This window comes from Dama dama, chromosome 22 (genome assembly GCF_033118175.1).
Source record: "Dama dama isolate Ldn47 chromosome 22, ASM3311817v1, whole genome shotgun sequence".
Taxonomy (NCBI): Eukaryota; Metazoa; Chordata; class Mammalia; order Artiodactyla; family Cervidae; genus Dama; species Dama dama.
The window spans coordinates 16,186,311-16,214,154 of NC_083702.1; the positions used below are offsets into that span (position 1 = coordinate 16,186,311).

General features: G+C 57.7%; 3 protein-coding genes and 1 long non-coding RNA gene across 7 annotated transcripts; 2 read left to right on the top strand and 2 right to left on the bottom strand.

Moving 5' to 3' along the window:
• The first annotated feature begins 685 nt into the window (after positions 1 to 685).
• On the top strand, positions 686 to 4,995 carry GAPDH (glyceraldehyde-3-phosphate dehydrogenase). The gene is made up of 12 exons (XM_061124765.1): positions 686 to 765; positions 1,047 to 1,087; positions 2,875 to 2,974; positions 3,062 to 3,168; positions 3,285 to 3,375; positions 3,479 to 3,594; positions 3,687 to 3,768; positions 3,938 to 4,089; positions 4,176 to 4,254; positions 4,353 to 4,436; positions 4,521 to 4,618; positions 4,720 to 4,995. The coding sequence occupies exons 2-12, from the start codon at positions 1,065 to 1,067 to the stop codon at positions 4,787 to 4,789; spliced, it is 1,002 nt and encodes a 333-aa protein (XP_060980748.1). The 5' UTR covers positions 686 to 765; positions 1,047 to 1,064; the 3' UTR covers positions 4,790 to 4,995.
• A 633-nt stretch (positions 4,996 to 5,628) lies between these two features.
• Positions 5,629 to 18,034, bottom strand: IFFO1 (intermediate filament family orphan 1). Of its 4 annotated transcripts, XM_061124777.1 has the most exons (10): positions 17,246 to 18,033; positions 13,160 to 13,220; positions 12,971 to 13,066; positions 11,960 to 12,100; positions 11,730 to 11,738; positions 10,717 to 10,895; positions 10,500 to 10,620; positions 10,117 to 10,212; positions 7,159 to 7,289; positions 5,629 to 6,712 (listed from the first exon to the last, which is right to left on the bottom strand). In XM_061124777.1, the coding sequence occupies exons 1-10, from the start codon at positions 18,016 to 18,018 to the stop codon at positions 6,604 to 6,606; spliced, it is 1,716 nt and encodes a 571-aa protein (XP_060980760.1). In that variant the 5' UTR covers positions 18,019 to 18,033; the 3' UTR covers positions 5,629 to 6,603. The 4 variants fall into 4 exon arrangements, with proteins under 4 accessions (XP_060980760.1, XP_060980759.1, XP_060980758.1 ...); XM_061124776.1 differs by lacking the exon at positions 11,730 to 11,738 and having other exon boundaries at positions 5,629 to 6,708; positions 10,717 to 10,871; positions 17,246 to 18,034; XM_061124775.1 differs by lacking the exon at positions 11,730 to 11,738 and having other exon boundaries at positions 10,117 to 10,209; positions 10,717 to 10,871.
• Positions 17,700 to 21,620, top strand: LOC133043678 (uncharacterized). Its single transcript, XR_009689753.1, has 3 exons — positions 17,700 to 17,811; positions 19,053 to 19,226; positions 20,612 to 21,620. It is a non-coding gene; the product is annotated as an uncharacterized LOC133043678 (long non-coding RNA).
• Positions 18,546 to 27,702, bottom strand: NOP2 (NOP2 nucleolar protein). The gene is made up of 16 exons (XM_061124773.1): positions 27,396 to 27,702; positions 27,029 to 27,138; positions 25,565 to 25,610; positions 25,299 to 25,387; positions 24,874 to 25,109; positions 23,762 to 23,817; positions 23,476 to 23,638; positions 23,169 to 23,366; positions 22,932 to 23,021; positions 22,101 to 22,188; positions 21,884 to 22,024; positions 21,224 to 21,363; positions 21,009 to 21,098; positions 20,749 to 20,871; positions 20,416 to 20,644; positions 18,546 to 19,313 (listed from the first exon to the last, which is right to left on the bottom strand). The coding sequence occupies exons 1-16, from the start codon at positions 27,629 to 27,631 to the stop codon at positions 18,643 to 18,645; spliced, it is 2,706 nt and encodes a 901-aa protein (XP_060980756.1). The 5' UTR covers positions 27,632 to 27,702; the 3' UTR covers positions 18,546 to 18,642.
• Positions 27,703 to 27,844: the final 142 nt, after the last annotated feature.

A 27,844-nucleotide genomic window follows, 5' to 3' on the forward strand; every position in this document is an offset into this window, starting at 1 on the left:
CGTCCTCCGGAACCTCCTTCCGCTCCAGGCCCCCACAGCCCAGGGCCCAAATCGGCCCCCGGCCCAGAGAGGCCCGAGGCCAAGTTATGGGGGTGGGGAAAGTGGGGGAGCGGGGAAGCAGCGGGCTGGAGGCCCCTCCCGTGCTTTTCCTTTGCTCGGCGTGTGTCACTACCGAAGAGCCTCGAGAAGTTCCTCAGCCTTCCGGCTTCTCAGCCTTTGAAAGCAGAGGAAGCGGGGGCGGGAAGGGGGGAGCCTGCAGCCGCGAGCTGTTCCTGCCTCCGGCTCCAATTCCCCATCCAGCCGACTCCCCAGGTTCTCCCCTTATATCCTTGCGGCAGCTTTAACGTCCCTGGCTCCCGGGTGTCCTCATTTCTCACCAGGGCCTCCGGTCCCGAGTTTACTAGTCTTCCGCAGTGCTCCCCCCTCCCCACCAGTCACCGTCATCGGTCCCCCTCCTCCTTCGGGCCAGTCTCAGTCCCCTCCCCCACGCCGTCCTCAGCCCACACGCGCGGTGCGTGCACATTTCAAGAACCTGGCGGACCCCCCCCCCCAAAAAAAAAAAGCGGGGGGCCGACTACTCGCGAGTTTACGGGCGCACGTAGCTCAGGCCTCCGCATCCCGGGGGCTGGGACGGGGCGAGGCGGGCCCTCGTCGCCACGCCCCCTCCCCGCCCCCACCTCCCTTATAAATTCGGGCTGCAGCCTCCTCCTGCGCTCTCTGCTCCTGCCCGTTCGACAGATAGCCGTAGCTTTCGTGCTGTGCCAGGTAAAAGCCAGGTCGAGAGGAGCCACAAAGGGCCGGGGGATAGGCCCACCCAAAAGGGACGAGGGGGCGTTAGCGCGCCGGGTGTGCGGCTGCGGGGGCTGGGGTGGATAGATCGCGCCCAGCCGGGCCCCACGCATTGCAGGGGCTGGGAAGGACGTGCGGAAGCGCAGGTCGGGGATGGAGGCCTGGGGGGAGGGGAGGGGCTGGTGGGGGGAGGTGGTCAGCGCGGGATTCCATCCTCTTGGCCCCGCGCTCTAATGCTCACCTTCCTCTGCCCACAGCCGCATCTCTGAGACAAGATGGTGAAGGTCGGAGTGAACGGGTGAGTTACGGGCAGAGGTGGAGTGGGGTGGGGCAAGGCAGTCTTGCGGTCCTCACCGCATTGCGTCGGTAGGTCTCGCGCTAGTGGGACTCTGGAAGTGCAGGGGGAACCTGGATGGGGTGGTCGTACCCACCGCCCCCGCAAGGAGAACTCAAGGTCAGCGCTCAGACCTGGAGGAGACCCTCGAAGGCCTCAAGTGCCCCCATCTCCAGCTCTTGCGCCTCCTGTAACTCCGCCCCTGCGGAACCTTCCACCACCTTGCGGCAGATACACAGGAGATTCCAATTCTTGCTTGGGCCGCATCCCCTAATCCCGCAGCTGAGGCTCTTTTCTTTCCTTTCGCGCCCTGCGGGGTCACGTGCCGGGGAGGAGCCCGACACCCCCCGCCCCCGCCCCAGCCCGTGCCCCCAGCAGGCGCGGCCCCGGGGGTGCAGGAGGCACAGCTGCGCACAGAACCAGCTGGGAGGGGTCATTTGCGGTAACCCAGCCGCCATGTTGCAACTTGCTAGGAAGGAAATGAATGAACTGCCCGTTAGGAAACCTTCCTTAGCCCTGCCGTCTTTTCGCCTTCCTTGCCCATGACTAACGCTCCTACCCGTGCCTCGTGGGATGGAGTCATGTTTAGCCCGCAGGCCAGGTGAGGCCAGGCTTTCCTGTTCGTGCAACTAGACCTCAACTCTGACCCTAGTAAGCGCAGACCATCACTTAAACCGCCAGCCAAATTCCGCGGACCCCCCTCCACCCCCAGGGATGAGAGGATGCTTTTCCTAGATGGTTCTCTTATGAATTCAAAACGTGGGCTCGTGGGAGTGATCTTGTAGTTCGGGGGTGTTTCTCCTTTCCTTTTCCGGAGAGGTGTGGTGGCCCTGGCTGGGTGCCATGCTTGGGGGAGCTGAGTCATGGGTACTTAGAAATTTTCCACCACAAAATGGCTCCCAGAGCAGCAGCCCCTGTGGTCAGGTCGGCTCTCCTCGAAGCTCCTTTCCCCCATCTTTGCCTGGAGCTGACCCCACCCTAAAGGCCAGGCTGTAAAGGTCACCAGGAGGATTAAGTGTCTGTGAGCCCCGGGAATCCTGCCCTTCTCCCCATCCTATCTTCCAGAAACCAGATCCCCGCTCCACCTAAGCTGGGGTTAAATATAGCTGCCTGACCTTTCTGCAGCTGGGGGCCTGGGCTCTTGCTCTCTGCCCCCCAACCTTTTTCCCCTACTCTCTAATATCTGTTGCTCCCAGTCCTGATTTTTGGAAAAGAGCTTGGAAGGACAGGTCCTGAGCAAGTCAGAACCCCAGGATGAGGGGTTGAGAAACCAGTCTTCTCTCTCTCCCCTTTTGTGGGGGAGAGGGTAGCTTTCCCCATCCAGTTCATGCTGACGTCTGCTCTTGCCCTTTGAGCTTGGTGATGCTGAGTGGACTAGTGTTTGCAGTTCAGAGGGTGTAGCCCAAAGCTGGGCCAGACAGGAGCCAGCATTTGCAGAGAGTAGGTGTAATGAATGCCATGTGCCTGCCACGTGCCCGGCCTGTAGGTGGCAGCAGCTGCGCACCACCCCATCAACTCAACAGATTGCTGATGACTACGGGGTGGGCAAGCCTTTGTGCCTGATTACCTGTGAGCCTTCACTCTGTGGGCTGGCAGGCTTGCTCAAGAAAAATAAAGTGAGTTCTCACGAGACTTTGTGGGGGTAGCAGAGTGTCCTCTTCTCTGAAAGAGGGTGAGTGGGCCAGGGGCTGCTTCTGTGCCAAGGAGGAGTCCCCTCCCCCTCACCCCTTCTCGTCTCTTGTCCTCCTCAGATTCGGCCGCATCGGGCGCCTGGTCACCAGGGCTGCTTTTAATTCTGGCAAAGTGGACATCGTCGCCATCAATGACCCCTTCATTGACCTTCACTACATGGTGAGTGCTGCCCCTCAGCGGGTGGGGTCAGAGCCTGGCTGAGGTGCGGCCCCTTGATGCCCTCCTCCTTCGTGCTCCCCCCGCCAGGTCTACATGTTCCAGTATGATTCCACCCACGGCAAGTTCCATGGCACAGTCAAGGCGGAGAACGGGAAGCTCGTCATCAATGGAAAGGCCATCACCATCTTCCAGGAGTAAGTGTGGGAGACGGAATAGGAAGAACTTGGCCGTGGAGGAGGCACTGGGATGGGGTGCTCACCTGGGGTCTGTGGTGCCCTGTCCCTGAGCTTTGTCCCGTCTTCTCTCACAGGCGAGATCCCGCCAACATCAAGTGGGGTGATGCTGGTGCTGAGTACGTGGTGGAGTCTACTGGGGTCTTCACTACCATGGAGAAGGCTGGGGTAAGCAGCAAGGGGCTGGAGAGGAGGGTATAACAGGAGGATGGGGGGAAGTGGACTTAGGAAAGCTAGAGCCCGGGTGCGATTACTTGCTCCTTGGCTGCAGGCTCACTTGAAGGGTGGCGCCAAGAGGGTCATCATCTCTGCGCCTTCTGCTGATGCCCCCATGTTTGTGATGGGCGTGAACCACGAGAAGTATAACAACACCCTCAAGATTGTCAGGTGAGCGCAGCAGAGAGGAGGTGGGAAAGCGGGCCGATGGTGCCTTCTGGTGCTCAGTGGACATGCCCCTGACTTACCTGCTTCTTTTCCAGCAATGCCTCCTGCACCACCAACTGCTTGGCCCCCCTGGCCAAGGTCATTCATGATCACTTCGGCATCGTGGAGGGACTCATGGTAAGAGTGGTGGGGAACTTGAACATGCCCAGTTCTCAGGAAGGACAGGAGCCTTCTGCCTCCCACAGAGCAGATCTGTGTCCCTTAGTTCTTCCCCAGGGGAGGAGGTGGGGCAGGGGTGGCCTGGCGAGCACCAGGCGCGGCCTTCACTCCCCTCCTTGTTCCGCAGACCACCGTCCATGCCATCACTGCCACCCAGAAGACCGTGGATGGCCCCTCCGGGAAGCTGTGGCGTGATGGCCGAGGGGCTGCCCAGAACATCATCCCTGCTTCTACTGGCGCTGCCAAGGCCGTGGGCAAGGTCATCCCTGAGCTCAACGGGTGAGACCCTTGGCTGTTTTCTGCCATGTGGACCCGGGGAGCCGGGAGGAGCAGTGCAGACTGACCCTGCTTCCTTGTGTCCACAGGAAGCTCACTGGCATGGCCTTCCGTGTGCCTACCCCCAACGTGTCCGTTGTGGATCTGACCTGCCGCCTGGAGAAACCTGTACGTTCGGGTTGGAGCAGCTTCAGTGGCCTGCAGGGCCAGTGGGCGGGAGTTGCAAGATTGGAACTCCTGTGACCATCCATATTTTACCTTGTCAGGCCAAGTATGATGAGATCAAGAAGGTGGTGAAGCAGGCGTCAGAGGGCCCTCTGAAGGGCATTCTAGGCTACACTGAGGACCAGGTATGATCAGGTCAGGGGACTGGTGTGTCTGCATAGCCCCCGTGAGCCAGGCGGGGTTCCACATGTGGCCCTCTCCTCCCCCAGGTTGTCTCCTGCGACTTCAACAGCGACACTCACTCTTCTACCTTCGATGCTGGAGCTGGTATTGCCCTCAATGACCACTTTGTCAAGCTCATTTCCTGGTATGTCGGGGTGGGGGTGGGATGCTGCTTCAGCATGTGATCTGAGTCTGGTGCCCCCTGGTGGCTGGCTCGGTAAACAGCTCTTCACTCTCTCCTTGCAGGTACGACAATGAATTCGGCTACAGCAACAGGGTGGTGGACCTCATGGTCCACATGGCCTCCAAGGAGTAAGGTCTCTGAAGCCCCAGCCCCAGCAGGAGCACGAGAGGAAGAGAGAGTTCCTCAGCTGCTGGGGAGTCCTTGCCCCACCTCGATCCTCCACCACACTGAGAATCTCCCGACCTCCACAGTTTCCATCCCCAAGGCCCTGAGGAAGGGGAGGGGCTTAGGGAGCCCTGCCTTGTCGTGTACCATCAATAAAAGTACCCTAGACCCAGCCTGCTGTTTCTTGTCTTGCTGAGAGGGAGGCTGGGCTGGGGTCAAGTTGAACTAGTGGAGCACCCAAGCTGCCAGAAACCCCGCCCTGGTCTAGCAGACACGCCTCATGTCCTGGGTTCCTCCCTGAGGCCTTTGGGTGCTCTGAACCAGGAATGGCCTGGCAGTGTGTATCCAGAAGCCATTCTGTCTGCAGTCCCGCCCCCCCCCCCCCCAGGGGGTGATACTGGCACAGGAAGTCAGGTTGGGCAGAGTCCACCTGGCTTCCAGCCAGTTAGCTGACCTCTGCAACAGTGTGGAGTATGGCCAGCCTGGGAGAACCAGGTCCCAGCTCTGCCTCAGTGTCTGTGCCCTGGTGACCACCTGCAGGTGCCCAGCTCCCAGGGTGTACAGAGGGGGAGGGCTGGGATGGCTTTACTTCCGGCTCTTCTGTCACTGGTGGATGGATGTGGTCTTACTGGAAAGCAGCACAGACTTGGTGCTGATAACCTGGGCTGAGGCACCATTACTTTGGAGTTCCAATCTCTGCATCTGCCTTGCACCTGCGTGTTGGGAAATGATGGGAACTAGCACACACTGCAGAGAGGACTGTGTAGCCACCACCAGAAAGTGCTGGAAACAGTGACAAAGACAGGTTCAATAAATACTCGCCAGTTTCATTAGTATTAGATTCCACTCAAACAGCTCTGCCCAGTCTGCCTCAGGCAGTGATGCAGAGGGACACCTTGTCGTCGCCCCAGTTCTCCAAGCTTTTCTGAGTCTGGGACGTCTTCTTATTCAGCCTTTTGGGTTTCCGTGTGTGAGACACGGAGGACACCTGCAGCTGATGCTTGAAGAAACCGAGACCCTGAGCACATGTGTGCACGCACACATCCATGCACGTCCACCCGCTCCCACACACGCAGTTTCAACTTTTCTGCCACCAGGTGGTGATGGAGACAAACAGGAGCTTCTGTCTCTTTCTCTCCACAACACTGCACCCAGTCAGCCCAAAAGCTGCCTTGCCCAGATGCACTAAGGTCCTTATAAGGTGTGGCACTTCCCACAAGGGAAGGGGAAGAGCCACATCACTGCTGTTGATGGGCAGCCGGCCGTGAGCACTTGGACAACAGGGGGAAAGGCGCACCCTGCCCAGTCCCACTCAGTCTTGCCTGTGATACGGAGGACCTCCTCCTTTGCTGCACAAGCCACGGAAGGTCTGGCCTCCTCCCCTTCATACCTGTGCCTGGGCCAGTTAGCACCAGTATGGAATGAAGACGGCCAGCTGGCCCCAGGCCACAGGGAAGGAAGGAAGGACAATCACACTGCTTCCTCGGTGGAGAGGGTGAGGGGCCACGAGCGCTCTGGCAGCATTAGAGGTGGGAAAGCAGCAGACAGCCGCGTGGAGGCAGGAGGGCCAGCTCTGCGGGGAGTGGCCCGAGAAAGGCAACCAAGCCTCACTCCAGATGCCCCGGAGCCCTGGAGGGGCCGAGGACCGAGGGAGGAAGCCAGGGAGCAGCGCCCAGTCCCCGGGGCCAGGCTGGTGCCGCAGGACACGGGCTTCCCTTCTGTGAGCCCCTGGCCCTCTGCTGCGGCGGGTCCCGGTGGGCGGGCTGAGCACGAGGAGGTCCCTATCTCATGGCGCCTTCGGAGGAGACATCACGATCGGAGTCCTCAGCCTCGCTTGGCGGCGGTGGCGGCGGGTCGCTAAGCGGGACCGCAGTGAAAGCAGGAGACTTTCTAGAAAAAAACACCGGTTGTAACCTCGGGGCAGGGCAGGCAGGAGTCCCGACAGGGCTGGCACCCCTGCCCATCCCAGTTTGATGATGCCCGGGCAGGCAAGAGAGTAATGTCTCAGGCAGAGGAGGACCACAGGGTGAGGGAGCGTGGAAGGGGGGACACCGCCTCCCTCAGTCCACCCTGAGAGGGGGACAGTCCCCACTTCAACCTGGGGACCCCAAGAGGCTCTGCAGCCCCAGTTTCCGGTCTACGGAGCAGTTTTGTGACTGTCGGGTCTTCAGCTGCCCTTCTAAGCAGGGGAACCGCCAGAGGCAGTGCGTGGGGAGGTTTCAGCCAGGCAGCCACAATGGGCTCCCGTGTCCCCCATCTGCTGAGGGTGGGTCTCAGGGCCCATTCTCGAGGGGCGCCAGGCACTGCCCTGCCCCCCGCGCCCGGGGGGCCCTCACCGGTCCCCGGACTGGGTGATGAGCCGGCGGCAGGTCTCCATCTGCACGTCCAGGCCCCGCTTCATGCTGCACATCTCCATGTATTCGTGCAGGTGGCGGTTCATGTCGTTCTTGGCCGTGGCCAGCTCCAGCTGCGGGGGGCGGGCCGTCAGGTCAGCAGCCGCCCTGCCCGCGCTCCCAGGAGGCCAACCCGCCACGCCGTGAAGGAGGTGAAGGGCTCAGATTCAAAACTAAACCAGCTCGAGGCGGAAGGCACTCGATATGCCAACGTTCCTTCCATGTTCCCCGGGGAAGCTCACCCACAAAAGGCTTTTGCTAAGGAGTCTGGTGCAGGTGGCCCGAGTTCTCTGAAGAGACTCGTGGCAAGAGCAGTGAGGAGGGGGCAGAGGCTCTAGAGAGGCGGGATGTTCCTGAGGCGCTCGGCCTCCTCCTGGGGTTCCCCACGGGGCCTCTTCTGGCCCATACAGCACTGTCCCCCCAAGACAGGCCCCGCTCCAAGCTGGGGCCTACCCATCCCTGCGTGTACCCTCAAGTTGAGCCGTTACTCAACTTAGAGAAGCGTCTACAAGACTGCCAGCACACGGGCCGGTTGGGCCCCGTGGAAAGGGGCTCCGCTCTCACCACCGATTTCCTCTCATTACTTCGCTCACATGTAAACCCTTTTCAGAGACGATTGAAAGGACTGTCTGCCTCGCTGAATGTCTGACTGGCTACGAGCTGCAGCCCGAGTCAAGGACTGTTAACGTGAAGACCGGGCTCAGAGTCAAGGAAACACAGTCTCCTTCCCAGAGCCTGACTCTGCCCGCAGGCTCTGTGGTGGAGCTGAGAGGCAGGCATGGAGGCTGTGAAAAATCTGGGACACAGACACTCTTGCTGCCTCCCTTTGTTCTGGGGACAAAGAACAGGGGCCAGAAGAGGGTGGGGGCAGAATAAAACTGCCCAGGGTGATGTGCTTGACTACCCGAGAGCAAGGAGAAAGGGCAAGAAGCCACCCGTGAATGATCTGAACTGGGCTGCAAGGATGGGAACTCAGACAGAAAAGGAAACAGTCACAGGGCCAGACAAACAGATGGTCAGGACAGTGACATGGGGCGAGATGGTGGCCTGGGTGGGTCAGAAGCCCCAGTGAGCACAACTTGGACTGCGGCCCTGGTTCCAAAGCTGGGGTCCCAGGTGGCGCCCCCGGCAGCAGTCCAGGAAGGAAGTAGGGTGCCGCCAGTGCTTGTCCAGACTGGCTGCCTCCTTCACCCCAACCCCGGCCCCTCGGGAGAGCTGGTGTTAGAGGGGAGAGCTGGGGGCTGCGCTCGGGAGCCCAGCACTCGGTGGGGCAGTGGAAGAAATGAACCCAACACGTCCCAGCAGAACATGAGGCTAGGACGGCCCCCGGCCTCTACATTTATAGCAGGGCTGCGGGAAGGAGACGACCCCAAAGGCCACACTGAAAAGCCCGCGCGCGTGCGGTGGGGCAGGGCGGAGGGGTGAGGCTGGGAGCAGATCGAGAGCGGAGACCTGGGCCTGGGTCTCTCTCACCATCCAGTCATGGAAGTGGTCCCTGCCTCCATCCCAGGGCCCCTGCAGACCCAAGGTCACTGAGATAAAGGACCTCTGGAGCCCTGGGTGGACGGCCAGGAGCAACACCATAAAAAAATGCCAGCAACAGCCTCCCGACCCCTCAGGACCTCCTAGGTGCAGTGAGGAGGGGGAGAGCAGGATGCGTGTCCGAGGAGTGGAGGCTCCCTCCCAGCTCTTTGGCTGGAGGTACATATCCAGCTGTACCTTTTCTTTTTTTTCCTTTTTCTTGGCTGTGCAGCATGTGGGATCTTAGTTCCCTGACCAGAGTCGAACCTATGCCCCCTGCAGAGGAAGCATGGAGTCTTAACCACATGACCACCAGAGAGGTCCCCCCAGCTGTGCCTTTAAAACTGAGTGTCAGTCTGCCTGGGAGTAAACAGTGGGAGGTTTTGCTTAAAGGAGCAGGGCAGCTGCTGTGTGCTGGGAGAATGAGGATACAGGAGGAAGATAATTCCTCAGCGGCCACTGTCGCAGTGAGGGAGGGCAGTGGGCCTGGCGAGAGGCAGAAAGTTCTAGAAGCCAAAGCCTCGTCTCCAGGTCAGAGTGCATGGGAAGGACCCCCTCAGGTTCAGGCTGTGGGGGTCACAGGAAATATGTGGCGCCTTGGCCGAAGCACCCTCATCCCAGGTGTCACAAATCCTTCCTGTCGGCCCCTCCAGGGCCTAGAGTTTACATTAAAGCACCGGCTCCACTCGCCAGCTCGGGAAAGTTCCTCCAGGAGAGGGAATGAGCATGGAGACTCCTCGAAGGCTGAGCTGAGGCTGCAGCAAAGGTCAAGTCCAGCCGTGATCACAGCGGCTGCGACAGAGCTGACTGCCAGACAGATGCTCCACACTCTACCTGCGCTGTAGTTCACCTGACCTTCAATCGACCCTGAGGGAGGTACTGTTAAGACCCCCACTTTACAAACAAAGAAGCAGGCTCCGGACTTCCCTGCTGGTCCGGTGTTGAAGAATCTGCCTTGCAATGCAGGGGACTCGGGTTTGATCCCTGGTCAGGGAACTCAGGTCCCAGGTGCTGCAGAGCAGCTAAGCCCACACACCGCAACTAGAGGGTCCATGGGTCGCAATGAAAGATCCCAGGTGCTGCAACTAAGGCCTGACATGGGTGAAGAAATAGATGTTAAAAAAAGAAAAAAAAGCAGGCTCAGAGAGAAGAGGCCTGTTAAAAGTCAGAGTGGCAGTAAGTCACAGAGCTGAGATTGGAACCTACATCTGTCTGCCTCGCTCCCCTCCCCAGCCTAGGGTCTTCGGGACCCACCAGAGGGGCCCCAGTGGGGAGATCGCCCTTCTCCTGCCAGGAGCAGATGGGAAGCCCTGGTGTCCTACAGTACTTCACGACCCCTCCAGGGAACCGGGAAACCCTGGCTTCAGCTCATGGCCTTACCTCAATCTGGTCAATGGTTTCCTGATATTCTTTCTCCCGGGTTTTGAAGAGGGACTCGGTATCTTTAATCACCTTCTCCAAACTGTCTTCCGGCTGCTGGAGTGGAAAGGGAAGGTGGGGGAAGCAGAGGGGAGGGATGGATGGGACAGGACGAGCCACAGGGCAAGGCCAGGGAAGGAGAGAGAGAGAGAGAGAGAATGAGGTTAAAGGAAGCTGGAGAGACTGATGACAAGGACTGGGGACAAGGACTGAGGACGAAGGGGAAGCAGGTGACGGATGGCGGCCACAGAGGGAAGACAGAGCTGGAGGGGGCCGGCGGGTGGGAAGATGGGCCTGGCGCCTGGGGAGGAGGAGCCGGGGCCCAAGGCCGGGAGGTTGGTTACCTCTCCCGGGGCCTCTGTGGCAGCCAAGGCATAGCCCGAGAAATCCTCCCAGAGCAGCAGGGTCTCCTCCGTCTCCTCCCAAGTCAGGCTGTCACAGTCGTCCTCAAAATCATACTCCCTCCTAGAGACAGGGAGCCCGGGCGTCAGGGCGGCCGGCGGGGCAGGGGCTGCGGGGGCTCCGGCCTCAGGCAGGCGCGGGGCGGCCGGGCGGACTCACAGCTGGTTCAGCATGCGCTGCATCTCCTCGTTGATGCTGAGGGCCGTGCTCTCCTCCTCGTCCCCGTCGGGGCGGCGCGGCCCGTCACTCTCCGCCAGGGAGGTGTCCTCCTCCGCGGCCTTGCGCTCCCGCTTCCGCCCCCCCATGGACGGGACCTTAATGGGAGACAAGTGCAGAGACTACAGAGACGAGGCCGGGTGCGTGAGGAGAAGGGCGGGGGGCGCCGGCCGGGAGCGAGGGAAGCGGGGACCAGCGGGAAGGGCGGGCGGACAGAGAGAAGACACAGTTACGAGACGGAACAGAAACACCAGCATCACCGAGACAGGCAGACAGACGCGGGTGGGGCCGGGGCTGCAGACGAGGAGGAGACAGAAGGCAGAGAAAACGGAGCAGTAAGATCTGGGAATGGCTGGCCGGGCCCAGAGTGAGACGTGCGTAATGGCCCCCAGGAGTTCTTTTCTAAAAAAAGTCTTCTAGTGAGATGACTGAACTGAGAGGGAAGTTTCAGGCCGCAAGGAGGAAGGGGGCATGAAGTTGATAAAGCAGAACCTGAGTCACATCCAGATCTGGAAGCCAGAGGGGGAAGGGAGGGAGAGAGATGGAGCCAGAGTGAAAGAAGGTGGGGGGTGGGGAGGGGGAGACTTGGAGCCAGAGAATGAGAGAAGGGGGGAGAGAGGGAGGGGAGAGGGGAGGAGGAGGAGGGGAGGGGGAGGGAAGGGGAGGGGAAGCGAGAGAGGGAGGGAGGGGGGAGAGAGATGGAGCCAGAGAATAAGAGGGGGGGAGAGAGGGAGGGGGAAGGAGATGAGGGGGAGGGAGGGGGAGGGGAGGAGGGGAAGAGGGGATGGGAGGGTGGGGGAGGGGAGAAGGGGGAGAGGAAGGGGAGGGAGGGGGCGGGGGAGAGGAGGGGGAGAGAGAAGTGGGGAGAGCAGGAGGATGGAGGGGGCGCTGCACTGAGAGCCCAGTGGGTCAGGAGGCCCAGGGAGCTGAGAAGCTTGTGTGAGAGCAAAACTAACCAGCTTCTTCTGTGGAGGAAGCAAGAAAAGATGAAAAGCGGAGAGGAGGAGGAGGCAGACAGGAGAGAGGGGAGGGGGAGACGGCGTTAGAGACAGCTCCGGACCCTCCAGAGGCTGTCCCTCGCCCCCCAGCCTCGACCCCAGGGCCCGGCTCCAGCCTCCCCTGTGGGGTTCAGGCGCCAGCGAGGCAGGGCCGCCGGGGGCCTGGGCGAGGCGCCCGCAACCCTCACCTGGAACATCTTGATCATGTCCTCGCAGTTACGCTGCTGAGCCAAGTCGCAGAGCTTGGCAGTGATGTCGATGCGGCGGCAGATGTCCATGTCCACCTTCATGGCCTTCTCCTGGATCTTCGTGTCCAGCTCAGTCAGGTTCTGTGTGGGGAGCGCAGGGAGCGGTGAAGGGGGCCGACCTCATCATGAGCAGTGTCCCCTCATCATCCCAGTCACACGGCTCCTGCTGGCAGAAGGCACCCCTTGACCTGGGTACCTCCCAGCGGTCTGCCCAGGACGACTGGCTCCTTGGCCAGACGGCACCCGGGAGGATGTGGGCCAGTGCCTGGTGCATATGCAGGGGGCTCCTCCTGGAATTCAGACTCCCAGAGAGAGAGAGAAACTAGTCCTTGGTGGCTCAAACGGTAAAGAATCCGCCTGCAATGCGGGAGACCTGGGTTTGATCCCTGGGTCGGGAAGATCCCCTGGAGAAGGAAATGACACAACCCACTCCAGTATTCTGGCCTGGAGAATTCCCATGGACAGAGGAGCCTGGCGGGCGACAGTCCATGGGGTCATTAAGAGTCAGACACAACTGAGCGACTAAGCACATAGCCAGACCTCTGAGTGTTGGAGAAAGACTCGTAAGGACAATGTTAGCTGACACTCGGCCGCTGCTGTCCTGACTCTACAAACGCTGTGACCTTGGAACCATCCTGCAAAGCACTTGCTTTCAATCCTATCCCGTCCCACAGACCCAGCGACAAGGCAGAGCAGGTCAGGATGTCACCAGGGCCACACTGCGAGCAAAGAAGCCCGAGTCCCCCTGGAGGCCAACGGGATTTTCCTTCCTCTTCTCTTGAGTTAGGGGGCAGGCAAGGGGGGGAAAATAGAAGCACATAAAGTGGGATGCCGGGTGGTGAACGGGCAAAACTAGAAAGGCCTGCTCCTGGGCCTCAGGCAGCCTTGGGGCTGAGTCCAGGCTGGTGCGGGGGTGGCACGAGAGGCAAGGGATGAGCTGGCCATACTCACGTTGCTCATGAGCCCCTTGAAGACCACCAGCTCGGCCTTCAGCTGTTCCACCTTCATGGCCAGCTCCTCCTGGCAGGCATCAGCCTCCTGGGCTTCCTACCGACAGGAGAAACCAACCGAGGTGAGTGGCAGGCAGGCAGCGAGCAGCGGGCAAGGGATGGTGGGGAGGGCGGGCGGGGCGGCCCTCACCTCCTGGAGCTCATTCACACGCTCCTGCAGCTGCAGCCGCACCGCGTACTCCTCTTCCCACCTGCAGACAGTGAAGGATGAGCATCTGGGTGCGGGGCCCTCTCCCCTCCGCCCCCCACCTCCCACCTATCTGGCTCAGGCCAGGCCCTGGGTCGGCTTCCCCAACAGGAGGGACATGTGGCTCCAGGCTCCTGGCCAGCGCCCAGCGCCCAGCTGCCTTCCCGGAACCTTTGGCCTCACACCCAACTGTGGCTGCGCTGTGCCCTTGCAGGGCCCGTCCCACTCAAGCCCCCGGCCCGACCGGCTATCCCTCCGGCCTCGATCCCTCCTCCTGCCCGCACCACCCAGCCCAGTCTCCCACCTTCGGTCCACAGATCCGGGCTCCCGCTCTCCTGCCTGCACCAGAACAGAGCTGCCCTGCCTCCCGTGGGACCATTAACCCTGTAAAAGCAGCTGCGGGACACACAGGGCATCAATGGCGTTGGCCAAGAGCCTGGTGGGAGGTGCTCGAAGTCCACCCCCACGAGCTCTGGAGACTGCCCACCCGGAGGCCCTTGGTGGGCTGCACAGAGGTGCCCGGGCACAAGCTGGGATCACTAGGCACCCACACCCAGGGGAAGAGGGAAACTGGAGCATAGAAAAGTCCCCCGTTAGAGTGGTGGATGAGAACCACCTCCAGAGCTGCAGAAGGCAGAGCCTAAGACCAGGAGTAGGCTAAAAAACACTCCTGGCCGAGGCAGGGCCCTTGCCCAGAGCTGGGAGCAAGCCAGCACATCCCCCTCCGCATCATGGAGGCAGAAGGGCAGTGGCGGGGCAACACCCCTGCTTAGGGTTGATGTTGGCTGCACCAGCAGACTCCTCGGACCCCACTGACATAACAGCCCAGCACTTCTTCCCCATCCTGGAAGGACTTCTTCCAGACTGAAAAAGGAGAGGAAGTGCACTGGGAGAGAAGCTTCAACGCCCAGAAAGGTGGTTAGGAAGTGGCCTAACACACACCGAGGACACACACTCAGGCCTGGGGTCTGGTCCTCTCCTCCCTGCCTCCATCTCTTTACCCCGGGCTCCTCCTCCAGGCCCATCTCTCCTTGCTCTCCTGTTCCTCACTCACATCCGCAGTGCAGTATTCCTAATAATAACTCCTCGACATCACCGCGGCTGCCCCTCCCGGGTGGCTGGGTGGGGAGGAGGCAGGCAGCCTGGCCTCCACCCGCCAGCTCAGAGCAGGCCCGCTCCTGCCTTCCTGGCTCCAGGCCCAGCCTTCCCTGGCGGCCCCCCAGTCCTCCTCCCCCTGCGCTCTGGCATTCCCATTCAGACAGCTAGGGCCAGCGAAGGGCCCCAGCAGCATCAGGTTATGTATTTTCTTAGATAAGACCTGCAGCTTTTCTGGGCCTTGGTTTCTCCATCTACAACGTGAGGGCATGGGATGTGGTACCCTGAGGACCCTGGGGTCCTTGTGTCCCTGGAGGAAGCAAGCAAGACTGACCAGGGGACAGTAACCCTGGAGGATATGCACCAGGAAGGGCAGGACTGTGAACTCAACTGTTTCAGGGAGAAACTCAAGGAAGTTAGGTAAGGATGAAGATTAATAAAATCTTACAGGGTTTAAAAAAAAAAATCTGAAAATAAACCATCTGGAACCTCACTAGAATTCTATTCATACTCCAGCCAGACTTTCCCATGAGTGGGTTTATTTTGACCTCTATTCAAAACCGGGCTCACCCCATTATACAGAGTGAAGTAAGCCAGAAAGATAAAGAACATTACAGCATACTAACACATATATATGGAATTTAGAAAGATGGTAATGACAACCCTATATGCAAAACAGAAAAAGAGACACAGAAGTACAGAACAGACTTTTGAACTCTGTGGGAGAAGGTGAGGGTGGGATGTTTCGAAAGAACAGCATGTATATTATCTATGGTGAAACAGATCACCAGCCCAGGTGGGATGCATGAGACAAGTGCTCGGGCCTGGTGCACTGGGAAGACCCAGAGGAATCGGGTGGAGAGGGAGGTGGGAGGGGGGATCGGGATGGGGAATACGTGTAAATCTATGACTGATTCATATCAATGTATGACAAAACCCACTGAAAAAAAAAAACCGGGCTCACTTATAAGGTTCTCTAAGCATGGGTAGAATTTGAGCAATTTCCATGTATTCTACATTGAGTGAACACCTTTCTTCCTAATACACAGCATCCTTGAGTGAAATGAGGAAGCACTGTAGTTGGCCAAGGGCGATGTTGGAAAAACTGAGATGCGGAAAAAGAGACCCACCCAAGGTCACTCTTGGCAGGAAAGCTGAACATAGAACTTAGGAGGCCTCAGCTCTTTTTCAGTTTCGTGCTCAGACTATGCCCATGTTTTCCAGGCTACAGACCGGAGTCAGAGCTGCTGTAGAGAGACAGAACGAGGGCAAGGGGATCTGGGGTGGAAGAAGGAGTGACTGCTGGTGTCACGTACCAGCCAAGCCTGGCCGTGGGGCCCTCTGCACAGCAGAGTGCTGCAGAGCCATGAGCTCATCAGTCCCGGAGGGATAACTCTTTGCTGCCCTGGACAGCTGAACCAAGGACGGATACGCCGTCAGTGAAAAAAACAAAACGCCCCAACAACAGCAGTTGTTCCTGTGGTTATGGATGTATTCCAGAACTGTCCGTGTTCCACTGCTGACTGTGTCAATTAACTGCTGCAGGGGCAGGGGGTGGGGCAGGGGCAGAATGGTTCTGGGTGGATCTAAACGATGGTTTGGGGATAGCTGAGCGTCCCAAGGACACTTAAATCACAGACTGCCACTAAAGAAGCCAGCCAGCTTTCTGAGGGCAGAACTCAACCTCAGAAAGTCCGCTGGTCTGTGGTCTGCTAGACTCTGGCGGGTTACAGATCCCTGAAGGTCGCCGCCAGACCCAGCAGTCATTCCCCAGAACATTCATCCAGTCCCCACGAGACATAAATCTCCACTTTACCAGGCTGGAAGGGTAATTCCCAGAGCTGTCCACAAGGGGTCAGAGTAGCTCATTAAGAGGTTAAACCTGAAGGCAGAGCCTCCCCCTGAGCCCTCATCTCCTTGGTCTTCAGTCATGGCACCTTGGGCACAGGGTCTACAAAGTGCTGGCTGTACTCAAGCTTCTGTCCTCACAGGCTGGTTATCAGGGGGTCCCCCGGATGCAGCCAGCACTCCTGCATCGCATCCCCTCCTCGGGCCCCTTGGGCTACCCTGCAGGGTTTCCTGCCGGGAGCCAGTGCTTCATTCTCGGGGCAACATGGCTTGCCCCAGCTGTGCTGTGAGGCAGTCGATCATGGGTGTGTCCGTGTTTCCAGCTTCCTCCTACTCAGGTCCTTGCTACCTCCTCCTGCACTTTCAGATCCCCTCAGCTTTCACTCGCCCTGGGTCGACAACAGGCCTTTCACCTTTCCCTAGGGAATTCCCTCTTCCCCACACCCCCTTTTTTGATCAACTCTCAGAAATGTCTTGAGGGCCCCAGAGCCTCTCAACGGCAGTGGAACTAGAGCAGGCACGGGCTGCTACTATGGACATTGTTTTGGAAACCCTCGGCAGTGTCAGGATCACCTCCTCCAAGGTTCAGCCCAACCCGCAAACCACCCCCCACCCCACCACCACTTGTCATGGCACTTAGATTCCCAAATTAAAGGTTCATCCTTTGCCCCTAACTTCTGATCAGTATTTGGAGCTTATATCACAAAGTCACTCTGAGGGCTGAGGCTGGCAGGGGGATATAAGTGGTAGCCCAGATGCGACTTCTCAGAACAATGTCCCTTTTACACATCATAAAACCCCACAGTTAACACAGCGGTGCAAACGCTGCTGCCTAGATGAAAAACAAGGGTTCCCGGCAGGATTCTGCTCCTAGACTCCTCCTCCTTGTCACGAGCCTGACTTCTGCATTCTCTGTGGATTCCAGTCTCATCTGCGGACTTCCTAGCTCCTCCTTAAACAGCAGGAACTTTACTCATACTTACTCCTCCCTTATTCTCGGGCCCCAGAGGCTCTGTGCTCCTGGACAGGTAACCCCGGCTGAGTGCGGCCTGAGCTGAGCCCCGTCCCCACCTTCCCGGTCCCTACCTCCGCTTGTACTCATCCCGCTCGCGCTTCACTTTGGCCAGCACGTTGTAGAGCGCGCGGATCTCGGGCGTGATGGTGTCGATCTGGACGCCCACCCCGTCCGGGTGCACCCACGACAGGCCAGGCCCTTGCACCAGAGTGGGCTCCAGTCCCGGCCCGAGCCGGCGGGCGTGAGAGAAGGACCAGATGGTGCCGGGCATGAAGCGGGCCGACGAGGAGTAGGCGGTGGAGGCGGAGGTGGAGGGCGCCGGCTGGCAGGCCGCGGACGGCGTGAGGGGGCCGGCCGGCGAGCGCGCGGGCGACCCCAGGACCCGCGCCGACGGGGTGCAAACGGCGGCCGGCCGGGAGCCTAGGGGCAGCCCCAGGGGTCGGACGGGGCTGACGAAGCCGGTCTGCACGGCCTGGTCGCGGCGAGGCAGGCCCCGCCGGCCCTGCTTACCCTCCTCCAGCGCCTGCTGCAGCTGCTTCTCCAGCAGTCGGTTGCGGCGCTCCAGCTCGTGCACCTTGGCCAGGAAGCAGCGGAAGCGGAGGTTGAGAGTCTTGAGCACGTTGATGTTGGAGCCCAGGTCATTGCGGAGCGCCATGGCGGCGGGGGGCGCCGGGCCCGGCCCCGGCGGTGAGTAAGGAGCCGGGCCAGCCGGAGCGAGCGGCGCCGGGGGCACGTCCCCGCCGGCGGCCAAGTGGTCGCCTACCAAGGGGTCCCCCAGCGGCCCGGCCAGGCCCTGCTGCTCCTGCTGGAGGAGGAAGAGGTTGGGGCCGAATAACGGATTCATGGCTGCGCCTTCTGCTGGGAGACAGAAACCCGTGCAGGAGCGGGGATGTTGGGCGAGGGAGGAGAGCCAATGAGACGCCAGGGGGACACGGGACAGCCAATCAGACGGCTCGGCGGGAGGGGCAGAGGTCATGGGGGCGGGGAAGGGCAGGGGGTAAGCCAATGAAAGTCTCCTTCAAAGGCTGGCACCTGGACAGACCTTTCAGGGTCTGAGGCTGAGCCCTGAGCCTAGCGGACCCCGGCCCGTACCCGGAATCCAGACAGCTGCTGAATGACTGAAAGCCAGGTCCTCCAGTACTGCGTGGTTCTGGTGGCACGAAATCTATCTATATTCCTATTGCCCTCCTCCCTCCTGCGTCCAAACACCCAGCTCTGACTCCATGAATCTCCTTCCCTGAGTCCCCAGGAACTGACCTGATTTCTCAGTACGCTGCTCTGACCCCGCTTCTGAGGATCCCTGTCTCACCCTCCCTCCTCTGCTCTTTAAGCAGCAAAGCCAGTACCCACCCCCAAAAAGCACACAGTGGCCAAAGACTGTAAAACATGTATTAAATTTCACATCCATGGTTGGGAAGCCATCCTCACAGAGGAAAGAATTCCAACCCTGTAACAATGGCAGTCTAATTCAACCATCCACTGAAGTCAGCAGAGGCTGGCGGCCGCCTCTGGACTGAGATTTTCTCCTCTTTGCTGGCGGGGGCCGGCTGGAACTGCAGGAGGACACAGTGGGAGTCTTAGGTCCCTTGGGGGTGCCATTCTGTTTCTGGAAGGCAGCTTTCTTGAAAGGTTGCTCTGCCACCTGCTGCTTAACCTTCTCAGCCCCTGCGGTGTTTCCAACAAGCTGGTCTCGGTCCTCAGGCTTGGGTGTGGCTTGGGTCTTAGAGAGGGACGGTGCTGCGGGCAAGACTGTGTTCATGGCCTTGGGAGGAGCACGCTGCTTCCGGAAGGCAGCTTTCCTGGAGGACTGCAGTTTGGGTGACTGTTGCTTTAGTTTCCCAGCCTCCTTCACTTCCCTAACCACTGCTGCTGTTACAGCTGGCTGACTACTGTCCTGGAGCTTGGAGGACGCCTGGGCCTTTGTGACAGAAGACACAGCGGACAATTCTACATCCGTCCCTTTGGAGATGCCATTCTGCTTCTGGGACGAAGGCTTCTTGGGATGCAGCTGTTTCTGCAGCCGTTGCTTTGCCTGACCAGCCTTCTTGGCAGGTGTGCTGCCGCTCTCAGACTTGGGGGTCACCTGCCCATTCAGGTTGGGCAAGTCTGGGTTTGCGGGGGTGGATGTCGCAGAATTGCCTGTGGTTAAAATTAAATAGTCTGAGAAATAAGGCCTCATCACTGGGTCATGATCATCAGTGGAGCAGGAAAAGCAGAGATATTAAAGTAAGGAGATTTCCTGGTTGCCACTCCTGGCCAAGTGCCCCACACAACAAGGGCAGTACCCAAGGGCAGATCACCTAGATTCAGATTACTTAGTTTCACCTAGCCTCTAGTCAAGTCGTATTTGGAATCTGTGATAGAGAAGATACCATTACCCATCCATGGGCCAAAGGATTTCAGAGGAAGCTGTGCCCCCTGGCGGCCAGCAGGAGGTGACTCCTGAACAAACTTGAAGCACTGGGCTTCTCTTTTAATCAGAAAAGATGTTTTCTTCCATGCAGCTTTTGATGAGATGCAGAAAAATAAGAAGGCACATGGAGTAACTAAAAACAAGCTAGTACTTTGTGAATGAAGACTGAGGTATTAAATATGTATCTTTAAAGTTACAGCAAGAAAAATACAGGGTACTTTGCTACTTCTTGAAGAGATGTGTTAACATTCAAATGTGACTCATGTTAAGAGGCACTGTTTATAGAGAAAAGTCACCAAGTTTGTGTGCAAAGAAGTCGGCCTCTCCCTCGTCCAACCAAGCCTAAGGTGACATCCCACGAGGCAGAGCTCTCAGGCTTGTTTCAAAACACCCCACCCTGGCCTTTATAGCCCAGCCCAAACTACTCAAGACAGCCAAGAAAACCATCTGCAATTAGTGAGACTGCAGAGAACTGACGGTTCTGAGGAGTCCTGTGCCAGCCAGTGCTGATGAGGCTGAGATCTGTTACCAGGAAGGCCGCCCTGGGCCAAGAAACCACACCCCCGCTGGAGAGCATTCAGGGCTGACAACTGCAGCCGCCTGGCAGAACTGAGGAAAGGGCTCGATCCATGCGAAGCCTTTAACATTCCCAAATGGGGTTCAGGCCTGGGACCAATTCTAGCTGGAATGAAAAGGATCTCTCACGCCAGCATTCAAGGCTAGGCTAGGGGTGCAAGGACCCACGGTTTCCTGCAGCCACACTCCAAGGTCTCTGGAGGGGTAAAGAGCAGAGGCGGAGATGAAGAGAGCAAAGAGCACATCGCTTACCCGTTTGGGACTGGGGGATAGAATTGGAAAATTTCTTGAACTTGGCAATAAAGAAGCCATCCATGTTGTGGGTGTGAGGGTAGAAGCGGCGGGTGGAGCGTAGCGTGGGGTGGAAGCGCCTTTCCCGGAAGCGGGTGAAGCCCTCCTGGCCGAAGTCCAGGCCAGTGGGCACCAGGCGCACGTTTCTCTTTTTCAGGGCATAGTCCACCACCCACTCATTCTCCTCCACCTGATGTGTGTGGGAGACGGAAGGAAAGCAGAGCTGGAGTTGAAGGGGCGCTGAGGGCATGACAGCCCCAGGCTAGCTCCCTCCTGCACCCCGACAGGCCTCACCATGATGGAGCAGGTGCAGTAGACGAGGTAGCCCCCTGTCTTGGAGGTGGCGTTGACAGAGTCGATGGCGCTCAGGAGCAGCTCCTTCTGTAGGTGGGCACATCGTAGGATGTCCTTCTCATCCTGCCCCCAAGAAGTAGAGACCCAGGCATTGGAATCCCAACAGGGAACTTTGGAAAGAGCGCGCTGCTGGCTGCCTGGGGGGCCCCCTCCCCCAGCTACCCCTCCAAGGCTTCTCAGCTGGTCCCCCACCCCTGCACCTTGTTGGTCTTTACAGCAGGGTCCTTGGAGATGATGCCGGTGCCACTGCAGGGAGCGTCCAGCAGGACTCGGTCAAAGCCGCCCACCACCTGGGGACAGGGGAGGTGAAGCAGATATTTTGGGCAGTGGAACCATACCGTGAGCTTCCCAGGGGCAAGTCTCAACATCCTGAGATCAGGAAGCGGGGAGGAGAGACACCCAGCGGGAGCCCCACCTTGGGGAACTGGCGCCCATCATGGTGGCTAATGATGGCGTTGGTGACCCCCAGCCGGTGCAGGTTGCCCACCACGCTCTTCAGCCGCTCGGCATTGGCATCATTGGCGAGGATCACACCTGTATTCTTCATGAGCTGGGCTGAAGGGAGAAGGGCACAGGGCTTAGCTGCAGCTTTTCTGCCTCCACACCTGCTGGGCTTCCCCTCTCCCCGCCAGCCCAGGAACCTGCTGGTGAAGCCTCAGCCCTTCCCCAGGAAGCCATGTTCCCTGCTGTCCACCCAGTCTGTGCTGGGCCCTGTGATGAGCAAACCTGCCAGGGTGGTTTTTCCATTGTTACTCAACAGCTTTAGTTACTTCTTCCAAGTTATAACAACATAATTAAATGGTTACAACTAACTGTATGTAATGGTTACTTGTGCACACACACGCAACTCTCAGGATCCAAGCAAGACATAAAAGCCAACCTGCGCACCATCACCTCGCCATTCTACAGAGGACCACAGAGGACCAGGGCCCTGCCCAGGGTCATGTGGGCAGGAAGAGGCACCCATGGGGATAGAGCTGGGCCGCCTGGGGCTGTTTCTTGAGCACCCTCCAGTCACTGACCCCACCCCCGCTTCCTGAGGATGAGTCCCCGCCCTGCTGGCCCCTCCTCTTACCTATGTAGCTGGTCTTTCCTCCAGGGGCACAGCACATGTCCAGGATCCGCTCGTGTTCCTGGGGTGCCAAGGCCATGACAGGCAACATGCTGGAGGCCCCCTGCAGCATATAGTGCCCAGCCAGGTACTCGGGCGTGGCCCCTGTGGAGGAGAGCCTGCAGGTGACGCGCTGGGACGAGGGCAGGGGTGGAAGGGCTCCGGGACAGGGCGCACTCACCAATGGGCACCGAGGAGTCATACACCACGAGTCCTGTCTTGGACCACTTGCCCAGGGGGTCCAGATTAACTCCACGATTGATGAGTGCCTAGAGGTTGAGACCGATGAAGGGTTTAGAACCTTGAAGTCGACTCTTGAGAGAGGGTGGAGACGTGAGGACATGGCCAAGCCGGAGGCCTGTGACACCAGAGCCCGACAATTGTCAGGAGCAGTTTCTCCCATCTCTCCCCATGTCTCTCCTTCCTGGGCCTCAGGTTCTAACTCAAGGTCTGAACTCCATCCCCATGGAGCAAACTGCCAGCTCTTGCTCTTTCATCTCCTGGAGGCAGAACCCAATCTTCCAAGAGCCTCAGCCCCCTTGCCATCAGTTAAACATTACTGGTGACAGCACTTTAAAGACAGTTGTCAGGTTATCTAACACCAGAAGACACACCACACACAGGGCCGCACCACTGCCTCTAAACTTGTTTTTTAACCTGGAGCCCCTGAACCCTCAGAAACAATGAGCTTCAAGTACTGCTTGCGCCTGTGTGTCCTGTCTTTTCCTGCAGGCAAGAATCGAGGTCTCACCAGCTTCCCCATGACTGACGAGGCAGACAACTCCACCCATCTCTCTGTGAGGCAGCACTTCCATCACCGCCCAGTCACAGGAAGCAGAGGCTGAGGGGACGAGCTTCCCACTCCACAGGGGTCCTCGGCCCTGAGCCGGCAGATCGACTCAGCTTGGCACCAGGCCTGTCAAGGTTCGCCCCCTGGACTGTGGCCGGAAATGCTCAGGGTGGCATGCAGGAGTCTCTGGATACCCAGAAGTCACTGCCTCCCACCCCTCACCTGAGCAAGGTCCCGGCGCCGGGTCTTCAAGGTGTTGGTCCTGAGGGTGATGGGCCGAGGCACCTCATTGGCTTCCAGGAACTCCACCAGCTGGGACAGAGGACGGCAGGGGGGAGGGGGTCAGGCTGGCCAAGGAGCTCCAACAGGAGAGCAGAGGGCCAGGAGGCCAGCTACCTCCTAACATGGGGGAAGAGGAAGGACATGTAGGAACAGCGTCAGGGACGAGCGAGTGGGTACCTCGGACAGAGGGAAGAGGTCCATGAGCTTGCCCAGCAGGAAGTCTCCGTAGGAGTAGTAAGTGGCCAGGTCCTTGCGAAGCCGCTGCAGGTATTCCGAGCGGGACCGACCCTCCTCCCGCTGAGTCCCAAAGTTGCGCAGCACGCCCACTATATCCTGGATGCGTTTGTGAACACGCTGCAAGTCTGGAGCCTGGGAATGTGGGCCCATTAAGGAACTGTTTCTGGGTGTGTGCATAATGGGGGGAGAGCAGGCCTGAAAACCCCTTCTCACAAACACATCCCCCCAGACCCTGCTCTGGAAGGATATCCTGCTCCATCTCCCCAGCAGGGGGCAGCACAAAAGGCTCCTCCTCATCCACATTGATCTGCAGGCCCCCCTCCGACTCCTCGTCCTCTCGGGGGCCTGACCCTGCAGACGCTTGCTCCTCTTCCTCCTCTTCGTCAGTCTCCTCCTTGCTCCACTGGCCCCTGCACACAAACCCAGGAGCAGGGTGGCTCACAGATCAAAGCAGATACCTCCTCCTTCCTTGAGCTTTCCTCCTCCCCAGCTGCCACCTACGTTCCATCTGAAGAAGAGTTTCCACAACTCACCCAGCAACTGCTTCCTGGGCCTTCTGCTTCCGAGCAGCCCTTTCAATGGGCAGCAACTGAAAAGAGAGACAAGCGGCTGGCAGTGCAAAGCCGGCCCATCCACCAGCCCACAGAACACTTCCCATCTATTTCTTCCCTAAATACAAACGTTTAACTCTTGCTCCCAGAAAGAAATACAGACCCTACAAAAGTGACTGTACGCTTGGCACAACATTTACCATTGTTGAAATAAAACGAGGGATTCAAAGGGTTCATTATACTGGTCTTCCCACACCATATGTACACAGGGTGGGGATGAAAACTGCCCCGAGGGTGCCCGTTTTGCCGTATTTCCCCCCACACTTACTCTACATCATTTTTCAGTTAAAATCATGATGCATTTTCAAGTTTGCCTTTTGCCTTTCTCATTCACAGTTAGAACACAAGCATTTTCACAGATATATTGGCCAAACATTGATTTCATGTATGAACGAACTTTAATTCACTTAAGTAAACGGGACATTTTGGAAGCTTCCAGAGTTTTGGCATTATGGTCCACACAGATGGTGCCTGGCAACTTCAAAATGGTAGCTTTGTAGAGAGGAGGGGGTTCGTGGGCGAGGGGTGCAAGTGGACACTTTACTGGATTTTGCTTGAACTTTTCTAATAACACAAATATATGAACTGTATAATACATAATAACTTCTTATACTTTAACAAGTAAACCTTTGTCTACATCCCTGATCACGTTCCTAAGGTGGAACTGCTATATCAAAAGGAAAAACCTGTTTAAGATTCTCAGATACCAGATGATTTTTAAGAAAACTTTTAAAAACATGTATGCACATTTCTATTGCCATCAGTGGGGCCATTTAAGTGTGTCGTTTCCCACATCCTCACCAGCACTGGGCATTCTCATGTTTCAAAGTACTCTATCCCTATCTATGGCTCTTCTAAACTTGCACATGTGTCAAAAGGAGGTAATTCAGTGCTCTGAAAGAGTGATGGCACACCAAAGTGCCTTTTCTCTACTCAGGCTTACCCTCATCACTGAGAGACAGTCAAAGTGATATGGAAAGACTCTAATAAAAGACAAGGATCACTTCTGGGAGACCCAGAGGGATGGAACTCACCTCTTCACCGTCATCCTCATCTTCGTCCTCTGAATTGGAGTCAGCTCCATAGTCATCTATCATATCGGCATCACTGTCCTCGGAGCCCCAGAGGTCCCCCTGGTTCACCACATCATCCCCTTCAGAGTCTTCCTCCTCCTCTTCTTCACTGCTATGGGTTGGTGCTGGGCGCTTCTTGCCTCGAGCAACATTAAATAAGGACAAGGCTTCCTTCTTACCAGGTGTCTGGACAGCTCCTGCAGAGACCCCAAAGGGTTTGCAGAATCCTAGACCAGTGGCAGCCACACACTGATGGAGCCTGCCCTCTCTACCCCTGAGAATATCCTCTGGCTGTTCCTTTCATGTCAGAAATGCTCAGCGAGGTCCCTCCTTCCCCAGGACCCAGACGACTCCTAACGTAGCACCCAGCTCTTATTTTCACTGACCTTTAGGTAGCTTCCCAGGCAATGGTTTAGCCCCAGGGGACTTTTTCATCTCGGGGGCTTCAGCAGAGCCCAATCTCCTCTTGGCTGCCCTAAAACCACATAAAAAGTGGAAAATGGAACACACCTCCAGGCTCTGCCACCTCCCAGGGCAGGGAAATGTGGCAGTCCCCAACAGCCCTTCCCATCAGCTTGATCACATGGGATCACATGCTGAAAGATGAGCAGGACCGATTTAACCCGTGTAATGTAGGTCTGGACACACTCACCTCTTTCGAGCACGACTGGACAGCCTTTTTGAATTTTCATCACCACCTGGTTAAAAAACAAACAATCAGAATTGAATATTACAGAAGAAATGAAAAAGAACACTGGAAGAAAAAATAAAAGGAGAAACAACTAGAACACTAGTTAAAGGGAATAAATTGTAACCCACTCCACTGTGCTCTGGGGGCTTCCCTGGTGGCTCAGAGCATAAAGAATCCATCAGCAGTGCAGGAGACTCAGGACTGATCCCTGAGTTGGGATGGAGAAGGGAATGGCAACCCACTCCAGCAGTCTTCCCTGAAGAATCCCGTGGACAGAGGAGCCTTGCAGACTACAGTCCACGGGGTGACGAAGAGTCGGAAATAACAGAGTACACACACCATTGTGCTCTCCCAGGAGCTGGGTAACCGATGCCAAGGAGACGATCTCCATCTGATTGTTCACCAACCAAATCCAAAGTGGGCCTTTCTCCAGACTGATTTCAATGGCATCATCACCATTCTGATAACACAGATTCTTTCTTCTGCTCTTTCTTTACTCTCAACTAATCAGTTACCAGGGATTCCCTGGTGGCTTGGTGGCAAAGAATCCACCTGCCAACACAACAGACACAAGTTCAATCCCTGGCTCGGTTCCCTGGCAAAGGAAATGGCAACCCAGTCCAGTATTTTTGCCCAGGAAATCCCATGGACAAAGGAGCCTGGCGGGCTACAGTCCATGTGGTCCCCAAAGTCAGCCACGACTGAGGTGACTAAACAACAGCACAATCAGTTACCAACCACAGGTTCCACAACTGCTGCTGTTTGATAATTATCAATTACAGACAGTTGATAATTGCCTGCAAGTTAAACTCTCAGCATCCATTTTCTAAGTAGCACCTCTCTCACAGGACACTGAGGTGATATGAGCCCAAAGGGATCAGCATAGTGTTGAGCACTTGCCAACACCTCAATTAATCACATCTTTTATACAAGGATGGACATGAACTACCTGCTCCTTCTCCCCTCCAGCCCTCTCTTCCATGCAGTAGACAACCAAGTGTTATGCAGGAACCAGATTTGTGGTTATCATCTCCATCCCCTCCACAACGCAGTTCACAGTGACTGGACTGCCCCCCCTCCCAACTTTCACTTGCTACACCATTTTTTCAAAACCCAACTTCTTTACAGAATCTTTTTAAGCTCTCTTAACTCTATGGCTTGCCCCTTCCTCGGAACTCCCTCAACAGTGATCACACCTCTCCTTGCATAGCTTCTTGTGTCCCTGCCGCATCTTCCCTAAGTTCTAAATGCTAATGAGAGTATTTCATTCATACTAGTCTTCTAGTAAATCATTACAAAGTTCTGTTTGAACAGAAAATGAACACATAGACCCCCCAACAACAATAAAAAAAAAACCACGAAAGAATAATCGAAGAATAACCCAAAAGCGGGAGTATCAGGAGCGGAAGCACGCCTGACCCTTACCTGCAGGCAAGAATTTGGCGAGTTCGGTCTCTGCACCTTTCTGTTTCCGGGCCTTTCGGCCCGGCCCGCGCTTCTCCTTCTTCGTAGGGTCCAATTTGCGCCCCATGGTCCTAGGGAACATAAAAACGGGAGACGATAAACGTGCTGAAAGGGAAAGGCAGACCACAAACGGTCTGCAAAGGGCAGTGAGTCCATCAGAACCTGGACTCAGCAGCCCCCTAGCCCCTCGAGGCCTAGCCAAACCTCCACTCCACGCTGAGCCCCGGGCCCTGGGTCCCACGCCCCAGGTGCCCCTCCACACGCCCCAACCCAAGTCATCGTCTCTCTCACCCGACTTCGTTCACACCCGCCCGAAGCCTCGGTTCACCTGGAAGAGGCAGGCACGGAGCTCCACGTGCGGCTCGGCCAGGAGATCAGACGCCACACCACGGAAACGTCTCGCGCAGGCGCACAGCGATCCCCGAGGTCCCGCCTCTTCCGGCCTTCTGGTCCGATGAGGAAGCCGGAACATTTGCTCGTCGGGCCGGCGCGAGGCCGGGCAGGATTCCGGGGCGGACAGCTCCGCTCTCCCCGCAGGCGGAGAAGGCGGTGCCCACGAAGCATCTTCGGCTTCCCTGCCCTCCACTCCGGGCGTGGGCCTTTGGCCTCGTAGAATTCAGTTGGAAATATTATACCCGGAAGCCACCCCTGCCCCTCGAACACTGGCGCCAGAGCTGGGCCCTCCGCCTGACGTCGCCCCGATATCGGGGCCCCCACGCCTATGATGCGGAAACCCTCTTCCTTGACCGCAGGACCCGCGCTGCCCCTCAGGTAAGG

What these genes read in the sequence shown, in the direction of transcription:
- GAPDH (XM_061124765.1), top strand. Translation starts at nt 1,065, where the DNA reads ATGGTGAAGGTCGGAGTGAACGG. An exon ending in CCTGCCGCCTGGAGAAACCT is followed by an intron (nt 4,255 to 4,352) that starts GTACGTTCGGGT and finishes TTACCTTGTCAG; the next exon opens with GCCAAGTATGATGAGATCAA. An exon ending in TAGGCTACACTGAGGACCAG is followed by an intron (nt 4,437 to 4,520) that starts GTATGATCAGGT and finishes CTCCTCCCCCAG; the next exon opens with GTTGTCTCCTGCGACTTCAA.
- IFFO1 (XM_061124777.1), bottom strand. Translation starts at nt 18,018, where the DNA reads ATGAATCCGTTATTCGGCCCCAACCTCTTCCTCCTCCAGCAGGAGCAG. An exon ending in CCACAGAGGCCCCGGGAGAG is followed by an intron (nt 10,213 to 10,499) that starts GTAACCAACCTC and finishes TTTCCACTCCAG; the next exon opens with CAGCCGGAAGACAGTTTGGA. An exon ending in ATCACCCAGTCCGGGGACCG is followed by an intron (nt 6,713 to 7,158) that starts GTGAGGGCCCCC and finishes GTTTTTTTCTAG; the next exon opens with AAAGTCTCCTGCTTTCACTG.
- NOP2 (XM_061124773.1), bottom strand. Translation starts at nt 27,631, where the DNA reads ATGCTTCGTGGGCACCGCCTTCTCCGCCTGCGGGGAGAGCGGAGCTGT. An exon ending in AGGAAAGACCAGCTACATAG is followed by an intron (nt 21,364 to 21,883) that starts GTAAGAGGAGGG and finishes TTCTCCCTTCAG; the next exon opens with CCCAGCTCATGAAGAATACA. An exon ending in ACTGCACCTGCTCCATCATG is followed by an intron (nt 20,645 to 20,748) that starts GTGAGGCCTGTC and finishes CACACACATCAG; the next exon opens with GTGGAGGAGAATGAGTGGGT.